The sequence below is a fragment of the Capra hircus genome, chromosome 9, assembly GCF_001704415.2.
Source record: "Capra hircus breed San Clemente chromosome 9, ASM170441v1, whole genome shotgun sequence".
Lineage (NCBI taxonomy): Eukaryota > Metazoa > Chordata > Mammalia > Artiodactyla > Bovidae > Capra > Capra hircus.
In genome coordinates this window covers 47,618,203-47,638,361 of record NC_030816.1, presented here as the reverse complement: position 1 = coordinate 47,638,361, position 20,159 = coordinate 47,618,203, and the positions used below count along the sequence as shown (strand labels likewise).

At 46.2% G+C, this 20,159-nt stretch overlaps 1 protein-coding gene across 2 annotated transcripts in view; it reads right to left on the bottom strand.

The window, feature by feature from the left end:
• The window catches only part of BACH2 (BTB domain and CNC homolog 2), a 389,481-nt gene continuing 371,557 nt past the window's right edge, over positions 2,236-20,159 (bottom strand). Inside the window, exons 6-7 of one of the 2 annotated variants that reach the window (XM_018053144.1) lie at positions 15,864-16,070; positions 2,236-8,469 (exon numbers count right to left, since the gene is read on the bottom strand). In XM_018053144.1, the coding sequence (XP_017908633.1) occupies positions 7,984-8,469; positions 15,864-16,070 (693 nt within the window). In that variant the 3' untranslated portion in view covers positions 2,236-7,983. The remainder of the gene's footprint in view (positions 8,470-15,863; positions 16,071-20,159) is intronic. The other variant, XM_018053143.1, reaches the window with a different exon arrangement.

Here is a 20,159-nt window from a genome sequence, read left to right as displayed (position 1 = left end):
CTTGTCTTCAAGGGGTGAGAGTGAAAACTAGCCACGAAGAAACAGCCCTGCCTCTTTCTGGTTGAACAGATCTTCAGCAGCAAGTAGATATCCAGATACGTAGGAGCAGGGGTGGGGGAGGGAACAGAAGGGATGATGCTCTTGATTCAAATGAAAGGAAAGACACTTTCATAATGGGATGTGGGAAGTGCAGCTTTCTCCGTCTCTCTGGACCTTGATTCCCCGATACCAGGAAGTATATTTATTTATGCCAGGAAGACAGAGGTGCTCAGTGCAGAGAATTGGAAGCCCATTCCACTCTGGACACCATCACAAGCTTGTGGGGGACATGCAGTACAGTCACGGTAATGTATCCTAACTGAGGGGCTGGGGTGATGAGCTGCAGAAGAGTGAAAAGTTCTAGAACTATTTCCAAGAACTGCTCAGTGTTTTCCAAACAACATGCACTAGACCTGCTGGCAGGGAGAAGGCAGACTGAGACTCCTCACTGTGCTCTAGAAGTAGATTCGATTCACAAGGTGCACATTCAAAGCAGGGGAGAGAGGGACTTCCCGACTCCATGTCCCCAATGCAGGAAGCCTGGGTTTGACCCCTGGTCAGAAAAGTAGATCCCACATACCACAATTAAAAAAAAATATGACCCTGTATGTCACAACTAGAAAGATCCTTCGTGCTACAAGACCAGATGCAGCCAGATTAATTAATTTAAAAAAACAAAGTAGGAAAGAGAATGACTGCTGTCCATCTGGGGCTGGGTGGTGTTTGAATGCTTCCCTCCTGCAGGATGTAAGAGCCTTATTCTGTATCAAACCACAGTGGTCATTCCCTGCCACAAGCCCTAAAGTCAGGTGGAAAGTGCAAATAATCGTTGGTTCTAAATGAACAGGTTTTCCTACAGAGAATTTTGGAATCATGACCCACCCTTTCCCCAGAATGGACTGAATAACTTCATGCCTTCAGGCAAAGGACTCTTTTCTTAACCTCTAACACCTGATGCAAAGAACAGACTCATTTGAAAAGACCCTGATGCTGGGAAAGATTGAAGGCAGGAGGAGAAGGGGACGACAGAGGATGAGATGGTTGGATGCCATCGCCAACTCAATGGACATGAGTTTGAGTAAACTCCAGGAGTTGGGGATGGACAGGGAGGCCTGGCGTGCTGCAGTTGCAAGGGGTCGCAAAGAGTCAGACACGACAGCTCCTGAACTGAACTGGCACCTGAGATGTTTGGACCATGGTGATTTCACAACCGAGAACATTTGCTAACCCTGTTAGATACTCCCTGAAGCTCTGACTCAGCGGGGAGCCCATGGAGGGAGTGGAGTTTGGCAGCTGGTAATTTCTGTTTTCCCACCTGGCTAATGGAGTTGGGTACTTCCAGAAGCTCAGATCCCAGCAGCTCTGCTATCTCCTGCTATCATGTGACTCCATCCTCACTGCCAGACCACTCATGAGTCCAGCCTAGTCAGGTCATCTGGGATGCCCACCATTCAGTATCTCGCCTTCCCTTTACAGCAAAATTCAGACTCAAGTGATCAAATATTCTTTTCTGGCTTAGCTGTATTTCTGCCCTAACCACAATTCTAAACTTTCTGCCCTGCAATTCACTGTATCCAGCATTGGTTTTTCCTTTTCCCATTTGCATTCATTCAGCTTTTTATTTTCACTTAAACCTATTACTATGAGATATAGATTCACATGCCTTAGTAAGAAACAATATTCTTCACCCAGCTTCCCCCAAAGGTGACTCTGCATAATGATAGCACAACATCAAAACCAGGAAACTGGGTTTAGTGCCTTTTGTCTACTCTCAAAGGTATTAGGGATTCTTTAAATGGAGAACTGAAGAATCGCATTAGCATTATCACATTTTTAAGATTTCTTATCAGATTAATCAGGTAGCAGGTAAGGGCCCGGGGCTTCCCTGGTGGCTCAGATGGTAAAGCATCTGCCTGCAATGCAGGAGACCTGGGTTCATTTCCTGGGTCGGGAAGGTCCCCTGGAGAAGGAAATGGCAATCCACTCCAGCACTCTTGCCTGGAAAATCCCATGGACAGATGAGCCTGATAGGCTACAGTCCATGGGGTCGCAAAGAGTCGGACATGACTGAGCAACTTCAGTTTTACTTTCTTAGGTAAGGGCCCAAACAAGGAAGAGGCATGGCCTCTCTCGAAGGAAACAGTTCTGAAGGCCTCTGGCTCTATAATCTCCAACACAGGGATCAGAGAAAATCAGTTTACAATGCGTAATGATATGTCTTTATTTCATCAACAGAAATGGTGTCTAGACAAAATTCAGTTAACACTAGCAATTCAATCGAGTGAATTTTTTTTTTTTGCACAATAGTGTATTTACAATGAGTAAATGAAGTTTCAATTCATTAGTTCATAGCAATGCTTTTTTTTTTCCCCAAAAAAAGGTAAAAATTCTTAGTTACAGAGAATAAGCATCAACAGCCATTTCATTTTTACAATAAAAACCACAAGAAAAAACCACAATCACTTAGGAAATAAAAAGACAAGCCTAAGAACTAGTACAACAAAATGGTGCATTGAATTAAGTTACATTAATCGCATAGAATTTGTGTAAAAAGTATGTAGAAAAACACCTGATGTAACCTGTTACAGTCGTTGACCAGTTATGAGAGGTACAGAGGGTTATACAGGTAGATATGTGTGAAAACTGTCCGTATTGTTCGACCTGGGGAGGAAGAGGAGAGGGGCAGTAGCCCCTTGCATACACTGAGAAAACCCTGTTTTGAAAATGGCCTCTGGAGTTTGTAAGGCATAGATTGGAGGTGCACTTCATTAGACTGGTTCTGGAACAAATTCTCACAGGCCCATAGGACCTCACAAGCAAAGGTGGCACTTGTCTTGAATGGCTCACCGTGTCTAACCAGCACCCGAGGCTCCTGAACGCCCGCCCGTGGAAGCGTCCGGATCACTCACTAGAAGTGGCAGGTCTTTACATCGGGGCGTGAATGGGCCTCTCAGCATTCACACGTGCACAATGCATTGTTAGGACTCACGTGGAGGTCACCCCTCTGCCTCCAGGCATGTTTTGGTAGAAGACTTAGCATCAAACTGTAGGAAGAAAAACCCTCTTTGTCCAAATGCCTTCACTCTTTCCTGTCCCCACAGGAGCGTCTGGTGCTGCAGTTGAGTCTACCTCAAATGCATACTCTGGGTGCACTTCTGTGTCTAAGGAGGCCACTGTGTTATCTGAGGTCAGTCCACTGGAATGGAAAGGAAAGCCAAGGTTGGTTGTCCACTGCTGGAGAGTGAAACGTACACACCGTGTCGCAACAGGAAACCAGAGCTATGAAGGTGGGCCTCTGCAACCGAGTGGGTTTTCTTCGCAACATGGCAGCATCCTTGTCATATGACAATGAAAATGCACTGATACTCATTTGCTATAAATACTATCTCCCAAGGTGGAGTTTAGGAAAATACTATACACTTACTTTTCTTTGCAAGAAATGTTTTTGCACCGTCAGTAGAATAATTTATCCTCCATCTGCCGCAATAGGTTTTTTCTATGTACAAAGACTGCTTGCACACACTATTTGTGTACAAATACATTTTATTCTGCAGCATCCGTCTTTGATGCTTGGGTCAGGAGATAGCTTGGGCAGTATTCGGCACACACAGCTTACACACAGAATGCCTCTAGGCACACAGAATGCCTGCACAAATTCCCACTGAGCACTGACTTGCCAGTAATGGAACCCACAGCAAAATCCTCAATTTGGGGAAGAAAGACTAACTCATGATCCAGTGAATAGCTTTATTCTTTAAAAAAAAAAAAATTGTGTTTCTTTGCCTATTTATAGTGATTTGAGAACAAAACTTCATTCTTTTTGCCCTCTTGATCAGCAACTCCTCCAACAAATGTTAAGTACTAGTGGTGCAGTTTGAAGTCATTTATTAAGTGGCTCCTAGTTGAAACGGGGTATAATGTACAGAGCTAGGGAACCAATAGGGAGTCTAAAGAGCTTTGCAGGCTTTTACTCATTTTGAGAGGATTATGCTACATAATCTAGCACATGGATGAGCTTGAAGGGGCAAGTGGGTTCTTCAAAGCTGTGTATTTTCACGCCTTTGTCTGTTCATTTCTTCTTCTTCAATGGCAATCATAAAGCATTTAGAGAGAAAGTGTAGGTTTAGACCTCCTGACAATAGCACTGGACTTCAGTGTGCCCACCTGGTTTTTAGAAGTCCCCTCATGTGAATTCTGTCGCTGGTCCCTGCCTTCCTTTTCAAGGAGAAGTGGCAGCTGACATACTAATCATCAGCCTTTTTTTTTTTTTTTTTTTTACTTCCTTGGGAAAGCAACACAAGGATTAAATCCAAAATCATAGTGCATCTTAAAAGCAGCATACCTTTAGAAATACAGTTAATAAATTACTTGTACACTATACAAAATACCCTTCCCTATGGCAGCATCACCTCTGATGCCTGAGTCATTAACAAGGGAACCCAGAAGAGGAGGAGCAGGTGGCCTAGTCACTTTTCCAGCTTTTTTTTTTTTGTTTGTTTGTTTTTGCCATGGTTTTGTTCCAGAATCAGTATGTCATGAAGTTATTTTATTCAAGGCACCCCCAGATAACGCAGAGAAACAGACATATACAGCAAAGCATGCACCTGCCCAAGCCGGACCAATCTGAAAGAAGTGAGGTTGTCTGGAGACACAAGTAGAAAAAAGGCAGATCCGAGGGGAGGACTAGTTTTAGGCAGATGTTAAGTAGCCACAGGACCACCTCCACTGTCCCTGCTGCAGCAGCCCATGCCTACCCCGGCCACTTGGAGACACAATTTCCTGTCACAAGGACCCTCCTGAACATTTCATGGCTGGAATATAAATGCCAGAGTTCTTTATATCTGAAAGGACAGAACCTTAATGGTATAACTAGATGTCACCATTCCACACAAACACTATTCCTGGCTATTAACTTGTTTTTCTCTTTCATAAAAGACTCGGGTTGTACTAACGGATCCCAGGAAAAGGAGACAGGCTGGTTTTAAAACTCCACTTGAGGCAACCTGGACCGTGGTTCCCAGCTAGTCCTCCCTTTGAATCAACCTGGAAATAATCTTGACAAGCACATGGTTCAGACCAGTAAGAGACACAGACACGTCACATCAACAACTGAAAAAAGCCAGTTGCTGTTTCTGGTGGACAGTGAACCAAATACCAACAACTTGTTCAAATCTCCAAGAAATCGAAAGACAGTTTCTCCAGCAGTGTTTTTAACTGGTTCCCATGGTAGGCGTGGCGAGGGTGTGGTTAGGGAAGAGGAAGACATTTGAGGCAGGGGCTGGCCAGAGGAGGCCATGGGCTGAGTTGGGGGGAGAGAAATACAGGAAACCCCCACCCCAGCACAGGACAAAGGAAAGGGGCGTGTCCAGAACGGGGTCAAGACGACCAGATGCACATGAGTGGGTACCAGGGTCATTCACAGCAATGAGCCAGTTTGGACCTGGTTATGATATGAGCAGAAAACATTCCTATTTTAAAAGAAGAGGAGGTCACTTAAAAAAGGCAGCAAGAGAGTTAAAAAACCAAAAAAAAAAAAAAACCCAAAAAACACCTTTTAGCCAACTCTTCCACCAGAACACACACCTATGATGGATCACGGCATTCACATTGAGTTTAAACGAGAGCTGTCCCCAGTTTCCCCAAAGGCAAACCTCACAGAGAAGCACAGAACTAGGCCAAGAAATTCCAACAGCCACAACAGAAACCGCAGCTTCGACTCAGAGCAGGAGAAAAATGTATCTTAGACAAGTGCAAACACACACACACACACACACACACACACACACGAGAAAAAACAAAAACCCAGAGGCAGGTTCTAAAAGTGGAACTATTTTCAAAGAAAAGCCTTTTTTTTTTTTTAAACCCTACCGCATGAACCAACAAATTTCTGGCATTCATACATACTTAAACATTAGCACTAATATTTGTACAGAAAAAAGTTAATAATACTAAAACATGTTACTATGATTTCACTTTTCGCCTACATCATATACTAATTTCCCCTTTCACATGCAGCTTTAATATCGTCCAAACAATGGCACAAATGAAGAAACAAAATCAACCATCTAGTCCCCACGGCCCACCACCCCATCCCCACATTAAACTGTTCGGGACTCCTCCCCGCAGCCGAGCTGAAGGACCCACAGGAGAGGGGGTGCTGACCTCTCCCCTAGCACAGGCTTCAAGGGGTCTGCACCCCTTCCTGTAAACGCAGCCAGGGGCCCACATGCCCCCTGAGCCAAGGGAAGCCGCTCTCTGTGGGTTGCAAGCCAACTAGTTTTGCAGCAAAAGAAGAAAATCATCATTAGGAGAGAGTAGGGAGGTGCGTGGTGGGGGTAAGGGGCAGGTAGGGCTCCTGGACACATCGTGTCCAAAGCCTCAGAATGAAATCTGCCTTCAGACCAAGAGAATTGGTGGGAAAACCTCAGAATGTAACTTAAAGCATTTGGAGAAAGAAGGGAGAAAGAAATGCTTTTGTCTGCGCCAGGAGCAGACTTCAGGCTACAACTGTCCTGCTCTCTCCTACTCGGGCGGGGCCAGCGGCATTAACCCCAGGACAGCCGTTTAAAGGTGGGACCCCCAGGGCGATGACTCAAACCCCCTCAGGTGAGTCCCAGGGGTGGCAGGTCTGGGGCTGGGTGGCCAAGCAGCCAAGTCCTTTGAAGGAGAAGTTCCTACTTGTCCTATACATCCAGAGCAGGCAGAGGCCTGGGGCAGTGTTGAAATGAATGGGACCTACTCCCTGGCTGAGAAACCAGTTCTAACTTGGTATCTAGGAGTTCCGGTATAACATCACGATTCCTGCTGTTTCAATGCACTTTCCAGTGAGATGTCCAAACTCTTTCCCCACTTAGAAATCTGAACATCAACTCTGAACTCTCTGCATTTTAACTTTGCTTAGGAAAAGGTGGGGAGGAGGTGAGATATAAAAATATTCAAGCAGATTATTGTCTACATCCTAGGATGAATTCATTATTTGGCAAGATTGTTTTTCCTACATAATTATCACCTGAGTGCTTTTTTTTTTTAATTAGCTGTTTTACTTTTTGAAGTAAGAGCAAAGAATATACAGTTTACTTGAGTTATACTGAAGTGACAACTTCATTTAAGAAAATAGGTTTGACCCAAAACTCAGTGCAAGTGGCAAAGTTGACCTTGACTGTACAGTATCCGCAAAAAAAAAAAAAAAAAAAAACCCACGATACTCAACTGGCGCCATCTGACAGTGCCCAAATCAAACCAAACCAACAAAAAATAAAAGGTCTGAAATAAAATGTCAAAGAAAGCTTCCAACACTGAATTCTGTCCATAAATAAGCACAACTTGAACTGTGAAGCAAGAAAAAAGGCCAGGTTAACAGTTACAAACCGGTTCTAGCATCAGAGACAAAAGAAGAGGAATGTTGGAACCTGTTTATAAACGAGAAACCAAGTTTCCAGTTTTAGGATGAGAAAATTGAGGCATGCAGGACTTTTGCATATGGAGAGAGATAATATATTTCATATATATTATATATATAATATGTACAGTCTAGCTATAAAACTTTGATGTGTATAGAAGCTGTCTTCCATGAAAAAAGTTGAACATTCAGAAGAAATTCCTGAGATAGGGTTTGTGACATGGGCCACTGAGAAAAGAAATCCGTGGTTGGGTCCTAGAGGTGTTATAGTCTATCCCTGTAAAGACTGAAATGAACCCACAGACAGACAGCATTGCCACTGTCGTCTTTCCTTGCCTGAACAAGGGGTAGCACCATTGTGAAGGTAACTATACGTCGCTCCTGCTTGAAGGGAGGAGAGAATACTAAGAAACAGTATTGCTGCTAAGACCGCTGTAGTGTGCACCAGATTCCTTCTCGGTTCTTCCAGACGACAGACGAACAGCACTGCAAGCTGACCCAAGGACACCTGTGTGGGAGAGGGCTGAGAACTCGGGGGCAGGCCGTCACTGGGCGTAATCTTTCCTGGGTTGTTCATCCGTTGTACACTTATCAGTCATTTCCTGGCAGAAGTCCACGGTCACCGTTTGGCTCCTGGGTTCCAGGGGAGGCCCTCTCTCAGAGAAGGTCCCTGGGTCAGTGCCTTCCAGCCTCCGAGCAGAAGTACAGTTCTCTGAGGCGTTGCTGGGGGCCCAGGGTGGGCCAGGGGCCGCTGCCCCCTGCTCCAAGCAGCAGGGTGCACTTTCCCCCACCGCGCACTGAGGGGCGGCAAGGTTCTGCTCCACGCTCAGGGGCGCGGGGTTAATACTGGGGGCTGTGGGAAGACCCACGGGTCTGAGGACAGGGCAGTACCGATGCAGGGCCTGGATCTGCTCGGGGCTCTGGATGTCTCGGCAGACTTCCTGGGAGAGGCAAGAGAAGTTGTCCAGCAGTTCTCCCATGCATGCTTTCAGCTGATTCCTCTCTGACAACAGCTTCTCTTTCTCACACACCTGGATAAGACAGGAAAAAGAGGAGACCTGATGCAGCCTGAATGGGAGGAACTGAGACCCTGTGTTCTGTGGGGGGTTCCCACTTCAGTTTTTTGCATCCTACATTAGAGTGTAACTCAAGAGTGACTGGGGCTTCCCCAGTGCCTCAGTGGTAAAGAATCTGCCTGCAATGCAGGAGCCACAGGAGACAGAGGTTCGAACCCTATGTCAGAAAGATCCCCTGGAGAAGGGCATTGCAACTCACTCTAGTATTCCTTCCTCGAAAATTCCCATGGACAGAGGAGCCTGGTGGGCTACAATCCATGGGGTTGCAAAGAGTTGGACATGACCAAAGCAACTTGGCACGCATGCATTCATGAATGACTAGGTCAGAATCTAGAAACTTACAAGCTCCCTATCCAGGGAGCCAGGACCCATATTTTCGCCATGTCTCCCATCTGAGCAGCCCACTGAGATGTGCCAGCGTCCCTGACACCTTCCCTGTGGCAGCTCTTTATCCTTCTCTGAGGCTTAGCCAAAAAAGTGAAAGTGAAAGTTGCTCAGTCTTGTCTGACTTTTTGCGGCCCCATGGGCTATACAGTCCATGGAATTCTCCAGGCCAGAATACTGGAGTGGGTAGCTGTTCCCTTCTCCAGGGGATCTTCCCAACCCAGGGATTGAACCCAGGTCTCCCCAATTGCAGGTAGATTCTTCATCAGATGAGCCACCAGGGATGTCCTGGCCAAGCAACCAGCAAAGTTTCCACCCACCAGAAAACTGTAGACAGTCAAGGTTCCAGTTTCCTGGTATTTGGGGTTTGAAGAGAATCGACTGGAAATCTCTTCAGTTCCCAACTTTATAGTTGAAAATCTCCCCTAGATACATTAGGGTTTGATTTCTGAAGGTCAAAAATCATTTAGCTGACCAATTCCAACTATAAGACATTTTGTAAAAAGGCAAAACTATAGAGACACACCGAGAAGGCAATGGCACCCCACTCCAGTACTCTTGCCTGGAAAATCCCATGGATGGAGGAGCCTGGTAGACTGCAGTCCATGGGGTCGTGAAGAGTTGGACACGACTGAGTGACTTCACTTTCACTTTTCACTTTCATGCATTGGAGAAGGAAATGGCAACCCAGTGTTCTTGCGTGGAGAATCCCAGGGACTGGGGAGCCTAGTGGGCTGCTGTCTATGTATGGGGTCGCACAGAGTCAGACACGACTGAATCAACTTAGCAGCAGTAGCAGCACAGAGACACAAAAAGATCACTGTCTGCCAGGGGAAGGAGTTGGGGAGGGAGGTAAGAGTAACTGAAACACAGAGGATTTTTAGGGCATGCAACACATCACCGTCACAGCAAATATGTATCATTATACATTTGTCCAAACCCACAGAACATCCAACATCGAGTGAGCCCTAAGGTAAATTATGGACTTTGAGTGATTGCGATTTATCAATACAGACTCACCCACTGGAACAAACACACCACTCTGAGAAGACTATGAGTGAGCAGAGGGAAGGAGCAGGTGGAAGCTCTTATTTTCCCTTCAATTTTTCTGTGAACCTAAAACTTCTCTAAAAAAACAAGTCTATTTAAAAAAAAAAAACATAAAAATTGCAAAAAAAATTCAACCACTGCAGTTCCTTATGGTTCACCCTATATCAGCACGCTCTTAGCCTTTGCAGCAGACAGACTAAACACAACGGGTCCTCTTACGATGGCTGAGGACTGTGTAGTTAGTCTCAAGTACCCAGTCTCTCTGGACATGGAAAGTGCCCACAGAGGTGCTAAGACAAGCTTAGTGTACTAGCCCAGGGTTCTGAGATGTTCTCCTCAGAGAAAATGCCATATAGACTCTAGTGTTACTAAAATTCATCACCCTATCAGAGAGATGAATGTGGTCATAATTATCTGTGTAAGGACAGAACTTAAGGAATCTCCCTGAGACGCACTGCTGTGAAATGGATGGAGAAACAGGACATTTGAAGGGGTGTGAAGTGAGTCCTGACCCTTTGCAAGGGTATGCTGAGGGCTGAGGAGTGGATGAGAGAGGATGAGAAAGAGAGAGGGAAGAGGGAAGAGAGAGAGCCAGAGATCGAGCAAGAGACAGCGAGAGGAGAGTGAGGCGAACATGTGACCACGGGGTCTCCTACGTGGGAGCTGCACGTGCTGAAACATGAATGCAATCTGGCAGGCAGTGTGGGCGTGTGTGTCGGAGATAGAGATTTACACGGGGAAAGGGTCCCTGCTAAAATATTTATAAATTTATCAAGAAAACATGTTTTAAAGATGAAAAATAAACAGATGTACACGTGCAACTCGAGAGAGAAATACATTTTGTGAGTTTGCAAAAGCAGAATGAGAGCCATGAGGGAGACCAGTGGGAGTGAGGGGCGGGACCAGCCTGTGGACACCGCCCCCCGGGGGGCTGGTTGAAGTGGAGGTACGGAATAAAACACATCCGGAGGGCTCCCGAGGAAAGGACATCTTAACACCAGTAGCTGTGCAACTTGGATCTCCTTCCCCGGACCTGCAACTCAGCAAACTGAGAGGCAACACCATCCCGGGGAAGGATCTCGGTCTCAATTCTGCCACAACTTCTTGGCCAAGTCACCTACCCCTCCACACCCACCGACCTGCAACATGTCCTGGGCCACTTTCTAGAAGGAAGAAAATGAAATGCTCCCTGTGGCAGTGTTTTGGCTCTCTGCAGGAAAGGCCGTACAAATCCAGGCCTCGGTTAACAGCAAGATGCTTTAAGTAACCGGTGTACTGTGGATGAGCACGTGATACTCGCATTCCACGGGGAACGTAGCACATTATTCAAGGGGTTTCCAAAAAGGCAAGGGGAGAACTAGGAGATGCCCTCCGGTTTCAGCTGAGCAATATCAGCACAGAGCTCTAAGTTTCTGCTGGGTGTGTGGCTTAGTCTTTTTCAGTTTGTTCAATACGACACAAGTACACAGAGAAGAGAGCCAATTACAAAAAATCAGGCATTTCTCAAATATGGGTGATTAGATTTATTCCTGTACCTGGAAAAGAGCACAGGGCCAGAATTACCATAGGCATATGCTTAAGGCTCGATGGCTTATCCCCAGCAGGCCCAGCCTCGCCTGAGTACCCAGCTAAGCCAAGAAAGCTTCCAGAAGACCCACACTCACCAGCAGCAGTATCTGGCTTCCTGATGTCAGCTTAAATTAAACATTTTTGTTGCTGTTGTTACATGTATGTGCTCAGCAGCTCAGTTGTGTCCAACTCTTTGGGACCCCCATGGATTGTAGCCCTCCAGGCCCCTCTGCCCATGGGATTCTCCAGGCAAGAATACTGGAGTGGGTTGCCATGCCCTCCTCCAGGGGATCTTTCCAGCCCAGGAATGGAATCTGGATTTCTGACATTTCCTGCATTGGCAGGAGGGTTCTTTACCACTAGCGCCACCTGGGAAGCCTCATTATTGTTGTTGGTAGAACAACATTAAAGAAAAATTTTAAAAAAGAAGGAATTTTCAATCCCAGGACTCAGTCACAATTTCCGATACGTTTTAGGGCAACAGACATCTCTTGAGAGGCTTCAGTGGGCTTGCACTGGAGACTCAGAGATTGTCAAGACTGCCCTTGTCATGAGGAATCTACAGTCTAGGGCCGGGATTGAGGAGACAGACAGCTACACAGATAATGCAAGACTAACGTGATAAGTATGAAGTCAGAAAGGGCTCCGAGGACAGAGACTCAGCCTCACCAAAGACTCAGGAAAGGGGCTTCTAGGAGGAGACAGTAACCTGACTCTTGAGGAACAAAAGACACAGATAAGAAAATAGTCGAGGACTGTCCCAGGTATAGGAGACACAGCCGAGGCAGGAACACAGAGGTGCAAACAGCAGGAGATGGGGCTGGGGGAAGTGCACCCAGTCAGATTTTATTGGGGGTCCAGTTCCAGGAAGGGAGTGGAAGGTGACACGAGAGGGGCAGATTGAGTCACAGACAGCATAGTGCATCTTGTTGAGGAACCTGGCCTTTATTGTGTAGGTGATGGGAGCTGCTGAACATGGGTACATCTTCCCTGCTTGGTGGGTGTTAATTAGATTAAAAAGAAAACAAAACATGACATCCAGGACTATCTTGAGAACGGGTAACATTAAAATAAATTTTCTTTAATTTTTTAATTGCTTTACAATCCTGTATTAGTTTCTGCTGCATAGCAATGTGAATCAGCTATACCTATACATATATCCCCTCCTTTTAGCCTCATTCCTGCCCCCCACTCCCTTCTTACCCCTGTAGGTGTCACAGAGCACTGAGCTGAGCCCCCTGTGCTGTACAGCGGCCTCCCACTAGCTGTCTATTTCACACATGGTAGTGGAGATATGTAAGTGGCTCATCCCACCCTCTCTTTCCCCCACTGTCTCCACAAGTCCAGACAACAAGTAACATTTATTCAAAGTTTCTCAAGTGGGCCTTAGGAAGCATCACTATGAACAAAGCTACTGGAGGTGATGGAATTCCAATTGAGCTATTTCAAATCCTCAAAGATGATGCTGTGAAAGTGTTTCACTCAATATGCCAGCAAATTTGGAAAACTCAGCCATGGCCACAGGACTGGAAAAGGTCAGTTTTCATTCCAATCCCAAAGAAAGGCAATGCCAAAGAATGCTCAAACTATTGCACAATTGCACTCATCTCACACGCTAGTAAAGTAATGCTCAAAATTCTCGATATGTGAACTGTGAACTTCCAGATGTTCTAGCTGGTTTTAGAAAAGGCAGAGGAACCAGAGATCAAATTGCCAACATCCACTGGATCATGGAAAAAGCAAGAGAGTTCCAGAAAAACATCTATTTCTGCTTTACAGACTATGCTAAAGCCTTTGACTGTGTGGATCACAGTAAAGTGTGGAAAATTCTGAAAGAGATGGGAATTCCGGAGCACCTGATCTGCCTCTTGAGAAACCTATATCCAGGTCAGGAAGCAACAGTTAGAACTGGACATGGAACAACAGACTGGTTCCAAATAGGAAAAGGAGTACGTCAAGGCTGCATATTGTCACCCTGCTTATTTAACTTATATGCAGAGTACATCACGAGAAATGCTGGACTAGATGAAGCACAAGCTGGAATCAAGATTGCCGGGAGAAATATCAATAACCTCAGATATGCAGATGATACCACACTTATGGCAGAAAACGAAGAAGAACTAAAGAGCCTCTTGATGAAAGTGGAAGAGGAGAGTGAAAAAGTTGGCTTAAAACTCAACATTCAGAAAGCTAAGATCATGGCATCTGGTCCCATCACTTCATGGGGAATAGATAGGGAAACAATGGAAATGGAGAGACTTTTTATTTGGGGGGGCTCCAAAATCACTGCAGATGGTGACAGCAGCCATGAAATTAAAAGATGTTTGCTTCTTGGAAGAAAAGTTATGACAAACCTAGACAGCATATTAAAAAGCAGAGATGTTACTTTGCTGACAAAGGTCTGTCTAGTCAAAGCTATTTTTTTTCCAGCAGGCATGTATGGATGTGAAAGCTGGACCATAAAGAAAGCCGAGTGCTGAAGAACTGATGCTTTTGAACTGTGGTGTTGGAGAAGACTCTTGAGAGTCCCTTGGACTTCAAGCAGATCCAACCAGTCCATCGTAAAGGAAATCAGTCCTGAATATTCCTTGGAAGGACTGAGGCTGAAGCTGAAACTCCAACACTTTGGCCACCTGATGCAAAGAACTGACTCACTGGAAAAGACTCTGATGCTGGGAAAGATTGAAGGTGGAAGGAGAAGGGAATGACAGAGGATAAGATGGCTGGATGGCATCACCAACTCAATGGACATGAGTTTGAGTAAGCTCCAGGAGTTGGTGATGGACAAGGAAGCCTGGGTACTGCAGTCCATGGGGTTGTGAAGAGTCAGACACGACTGAGTGACTGAGCTGAACTCAACCTGAACTCTCAAATGTCTTATCTTGCCCTTAGGTTCTCATCAGGACACTGGCTTACCATGAGGCAAAGGAGTGTCATGTATAGCCTGAGGACTCAAACTCAGGTCTTGACCACAGTACGTGGCCTCCCTCTTCTTCAGGATGCCACAGACATGGCACCTGGGATGAATTTCTAGGACTGGGCCAGCAGGAAGGATGAGCTGAATGAGGCTGTACTGACTGCCTTCAAGGGTACAGGCAGGAACCAGAGGCCACTTGGATTTCCTTCCTGTAGCTTAAGGTTGCTGATCCAGAAGGGAAGGTAGACTACTGAGTGAGGGGGAGGCTTGAAAGATCAGAGAACAGTCCCAGAGACAAAAGACTCCCAGGCACAGGAAGAGGTGACAACCACTCTGAGGCAGAAGTGCAGAATTCAGGACCCCTGCGCTGCTGAAGGGCATCAGGAGATCAGGTGGCTGAGGGGCCCCTGGTGGCAGGCTGCCAGACATGAGTCCTGCCCCTAACCTACACCTCCGTGGGAGGCAGGAGAAAGCAGTGCAATAACAAGATCTGGGATCAGACAACCAGACTTGCATTCAAGCTCCATCACATGGTGGGGAGTTACCAACCCTCTCTGCACTCTGGTTTCCTCCTCTGTGAATGGAGATAAAGTAGTACTTAAATCATAGGGCTGATGTGAGGATTACATGCGACATCTACTGAAAGAGACCAGAATAATACCTGGTCCACATATGCAGCAATAAATGTTAGCTCCTGACTCACGTTGAATGGAAAAGAAGAATTATCTCTATGGGAGGGAAGGAATGGTAGTTTCAGATTAGCAGAGGCAAGCTACTATACATAGGATGGATGAACAACAAGGTCCTAGTATATCGCACAGGGAAATACATTCAATATCCTATGACAAACCATAATGGAAAAGAATATGAAAAAGCATATGCATATAACTGAGTCACCTGGCTGTACAAAAGAAGCTAACACAACACTGTAAATCAATTAGACTTCAAAAAAAAAAAAATCAGCTCTATACGAATGTCAAAGTGAAAGTCACTCAATGTTGTCCGACTCTTTGCGACCCCATGGACTATACAGTCCGTGGCATTCTCCAGGCCAGAATACTGGAGTGGGTAGCCTTTCCCTTCTGCAGGTGATGTTCCCAACACAGGGATCGAATGCATTGCAGGAAGATTCTTTACCAGCTGAGCCACCAGGGAAGGTTGGTGGTTTGAGCATACCCAGGGACGACTGCCCCTGTGATCTACACAAATGGCTAAGATATAAAATACTGACACACAATCACACAGCCGCGCAGACACACATATATTACATGTGTAAAGCTATTATTTTTTGTTAAGAATTCCTTTAAAAATCAATGCGAATGTCCCTGAATGGTGGCCTTTCTCTTTGCCTGTTTGGCCTTTGCTACTCAAAGTCGGTATCAGTCTTGGTCATTCCAGGCTGCTGACAACACAGGGCGGGCTGACTCACCAGTTTGCGGATTTCACATTCTAAGTTCTGAATACAGTCCAGCTTCCTCTTGCGGCAGCGCTGGGCAGCGATGCGGTTTTTGCTGCGCCGGCGGACGTCGTGAATGAACTCTAACTGCTCTGACGTCAGCTTGTGCATCTTGATCATCATCTGGAAGTCATTCCTTGGAAGGTCTGTGATTTGATCGACAGGAAATGGAAGTTTGACCTGCAACCAAGAATAACAGAACATGATTACGGCAGCTGGATTTTATAGTTTTCATTCTGGCGCGTGGAACATCAAAAAATGGTAAAATCTCCTTTTTAATGATGACCAAGTACTATGAAAACGACTGAAGCAAGCAGTGATGATTCTTTCCTGTTTCAAATACAAATAAGATGAAATATTCAGACAGTCAAACAGAATGCGAACACACACATATTATGATGCGGTTATCATTCCTGAGATCTTAGAAGCAAACAGCATGGAAACAATGGAAAATGTATACACTGTCATGACCACAGCACTTTTGTAAGCAGGGCTCTACAATTAGTTGAAACCCACTCCCACTGAGCCTCAACTCAGTGAAGTAACAATTTATAGACAGACATCATCTGAGGAATCATCTAAAACCCTTGAATTAAGAGAGCCCTGTACACCTTGGAGATGCTGGAAAGATGAAACAGTCGGGTGTGATTTGCAGTTACAGCAGCGTAAGGGAGACAGACATAGGGAGAGAACCTGGCGAGGCTACATCATTGTGACCTAGGAGTTAGAACTGGCTTTTAGTCCTTCCTGCCAGACATGAGACCTCAGGCTGGTCACCATACTTTTCTGAGCCTCAGTTTCCTCATCTGCAAAATGCGGCATGTTTTTTAGCTGCACAGTGCTATTATATACCCATGAAGCACTATGGATTTTTGGAAAATAAAATGGCCCACACTCTCACATTTTCTTTTACAATGTGATGCTGACCTTCCCCTGTCAAAAGGTGGAATGCATGTTCTTGCCTTTTGACCAATACAATGAAGTGGGAGTAATCCATGTAACTTCTGACGTGACATCATAAAAGCGGTACAGTATCTTCTTAGGCCTCTTAGACCAGGGCCAACCTCCAGGCTGTGGGCCAGTACCTCCTGACAGCTCAGTGACAGCATTTGATTAGAAATAAAAGGCTCTCTTTAGGACACCTTGTGGAGAAGCCCAGGTAGAGAGGAGCTGAGGTCTCCAGCCAACAGCCAGAATCACCTCATCAGTCCCATGAATGAGCCACCTTGGATGAGGATCCTCCAGTCCAGGCAAACCTCCAGGGGTTGCCTCCTGCCAACATCCGACTTAAACCCCATGAGATACTCTGAGCCAAGCATGCTCAGATCGGCCACTTCTGAATTCCAGACCCACAGAAACAATGAGAGATGTTAAACGATTGTTTGAAGCTTCATTGTTTGAAGCTACTAAGTTTTGGGGTGATTCGTTGCATGGGTGTGTGCCAAGTCTCTTCAGCTGTGTCCGACTCTTCGACCCTATGGACCACAGACCACCAGGCTTCTCTGTCCGTGGGATTCTCCTGGCAAGGATACTGGAGAGGGTCGCCATGCCCTCCTCCAGGGGTTCTTCCCCACCCAGGGCTCGAACCTACATCTCTTACATCTCCTGCATTCGCAAGCAGGTTCTTTACCACTAGTGTCACCTGGGAAGCCCTGGGATGATTTGTTACACAGCAACAAATAATTGATGCAGATACTGTTTTCAGCAAGAGTCTCACTTTTAAATTCTTGCAAATCAAGGAAAAGGTGAACATCCTCCAAAGAAAGAACACTAGTCATTTTAGAGATGGATCTGTGTCCTAATGCTTCTTTAGCATTTAGCAGAGAACCAGTGTTCTCTCAAGCTTCCTCAGCACCCACAAGATAGAGAACACAGACCGGCACCTTCCAGCAGTCTGCCACTACCCCCTTCAGGACTCCCTATGAGGCAGAGACTTCAGGAGTCAGCTCTGGGCCTGTCCAGAAGCTTCTGGAAGTAGAAGGTTGAGTGTTGCTTGGCCAAGACAGTGTTTCCCAGCTCAGGGGCTGAGCTCCTGCTTAACCTGAGCATCTGCTTTGGATACACCAGCAGATGGCGCTATAAACCTAAACTTCGTTCAGGCACTAGCCCAGCGCTGTCCAATGCAAACAACGCGAGCTACCAGTGGGATTCTTACGCCTTCTAGTAGGAAGTGAAAAGAAACAGGTGACACTAATTTTAATAATATATTGAACAGGACCCAATGTAGCTAAAATATTATCAACAGTAATCAGCATAAAATTAATGAGATATTTCACTTTTGGGGGGATGCCGCATTTTAAAAACCCAAGGTGCATTTTATACTTGGGTGTGCCTCACCATTCAGACTAGCCTCATTCCCAGGGCTCAGCAGCCACATCCGGCGTGTACCTCCTGTACTGGACAGCATAGCTTTAGCAGACGGAACAAGTCGACTAGAGTGAACTTGGATAACCAGAGGAACAGACAGGCCACTCTGGGTTTAATTGATCAAAATCCTTTTGGTGAAGAAATGGCCCTACAGAACCTATAGGGTTATGTCTGGGCCGCTCAGGGGAGTGAGAGGAAGATCTTTAATCCTGAGCTCAGGCTTTTGCTTCGGTTGCATCAGAGGCAGGCAGACCCTGAGTGAGTCTGGACCCTGGCATTTGTGGTTACTTAATCCCTTGGCACAAAGGCAATCCTACTAAATGATCATTTGCCTTCCTGCGGCCGGGTGCGACGACTCAGTCAGGTTACTTCACAGCTCTGAGCCTGTGAGACGTGGCATTTGCTGAAGGCTCCCGATGGGTGCTCTGATTGAACCTCCAAAGGGCGACCTCTGTCCCATGACACCTGTCCAGTGCTGGCTCAGGAGGGCAGAAATCCCCACAGTCCACATAACAGCACAGTCGGCTCAGCCCTGCTCCAACCGCTAATGACGGGCGGTCAGCACAAACAGCTCCTTGTTATGGGCCCGGCAAAGGGCTTTGTCCACGGGCTGTGTTTGCACAGGGCTTATAATGATACGAAAGAATGTTTGATTTCCCTTTTATATGCCTTGGATAACAAACAGACTCAGATCCTGGACAGTACTTACACAACACAGAGGTCTGTCTGTTGGGCACATGGATGTCCCCACACCAGGCAGCAGGCGTGTTTTCACAACAGGGGTGACGACGCTTTGGGCCTCACAGCATCCCCCCCTCTGCTGACAACAAAGCAATTCTGCTGATGCTCTACACAGTGTTTGCTTATTTTCAGACAGAATATATACCTATGGCTCAGGCCACAGGGAAAGTCACAAGGCCTTCTATACCAAGGGCTACTGTATTTAACATTCTCTAGACAGCCTATATATATATATATATATATATATATATATATATATATATATATAAACCCACTATGGTAACAGCGCCGAGGTTGACAGGAAAGAGGAAAATCAACAAAATCAAAGTCCTGGAAACAAAAGGCCATATAATTTTTCAGCAGAGCTGTTGCAACTCAAGCTGCTCTGCAGAGGTTGAAGGAAAACTGTCCACTATAGACTTTCTTCCATGTGAAAAAAATCCTCCCAGCCCCAACTACTCTGGTGTCTTTCTAAAGTGTGCTGCGACCCCTCGAGCAAGGGAGGGCTTCCCCTAACTACCAAAGGGAAGCCCCTGACGTTGTTCTTGGAAAGGTGTGGCAGAAACCTTACCGCAGCTATTCGCTAATTTTAGGGTAGGAAGTTCCAAACTGACAGGCATCTTCCCTGGAGATAAATGTCAGCCACAGACCCACTGAGGGGCTGGGAAAACGTTCCTTTCCCAGGCTGGCAGGCACCCACCTATTCCTCAAATGGGCTCAAAAGTCAGCTAAAGTGACTTGGCCTTGGACACTGAGAAGCCTGAGGCCCTCCTGCCTTTCTTCCAGCAAACTTTTCTAACCCAAATAGACCCAATAGGGCTTCACATCTTATTTACTGTCCCTCCACCCACTGATTCCTCCAGGATTTCAGTTCTCGGAGGTGACAGTTTTCATTCCCCAGACCCTCATAAATAGTGAGGTGATGGGATGTAAAGTCCAGCGAACCAGCAGCATCACCTGTTAAGCGGCCAGCCTGCAGCTACATTCAGTGATCCGTCATGCATGAGGCTCAGCATAGAGGCACAGAAAGCTGACCAGGTTGTTTAGAAGGGTGAGGGCCCAAGGGGTCCAGGGAGCCCATGGTCTCTTTAGACAGGTGGTGCCCCAGCTTGGCTTCTCAGTGGAGACTCACTCTGAGTGTCACGGGCATCTTGGCTTGTC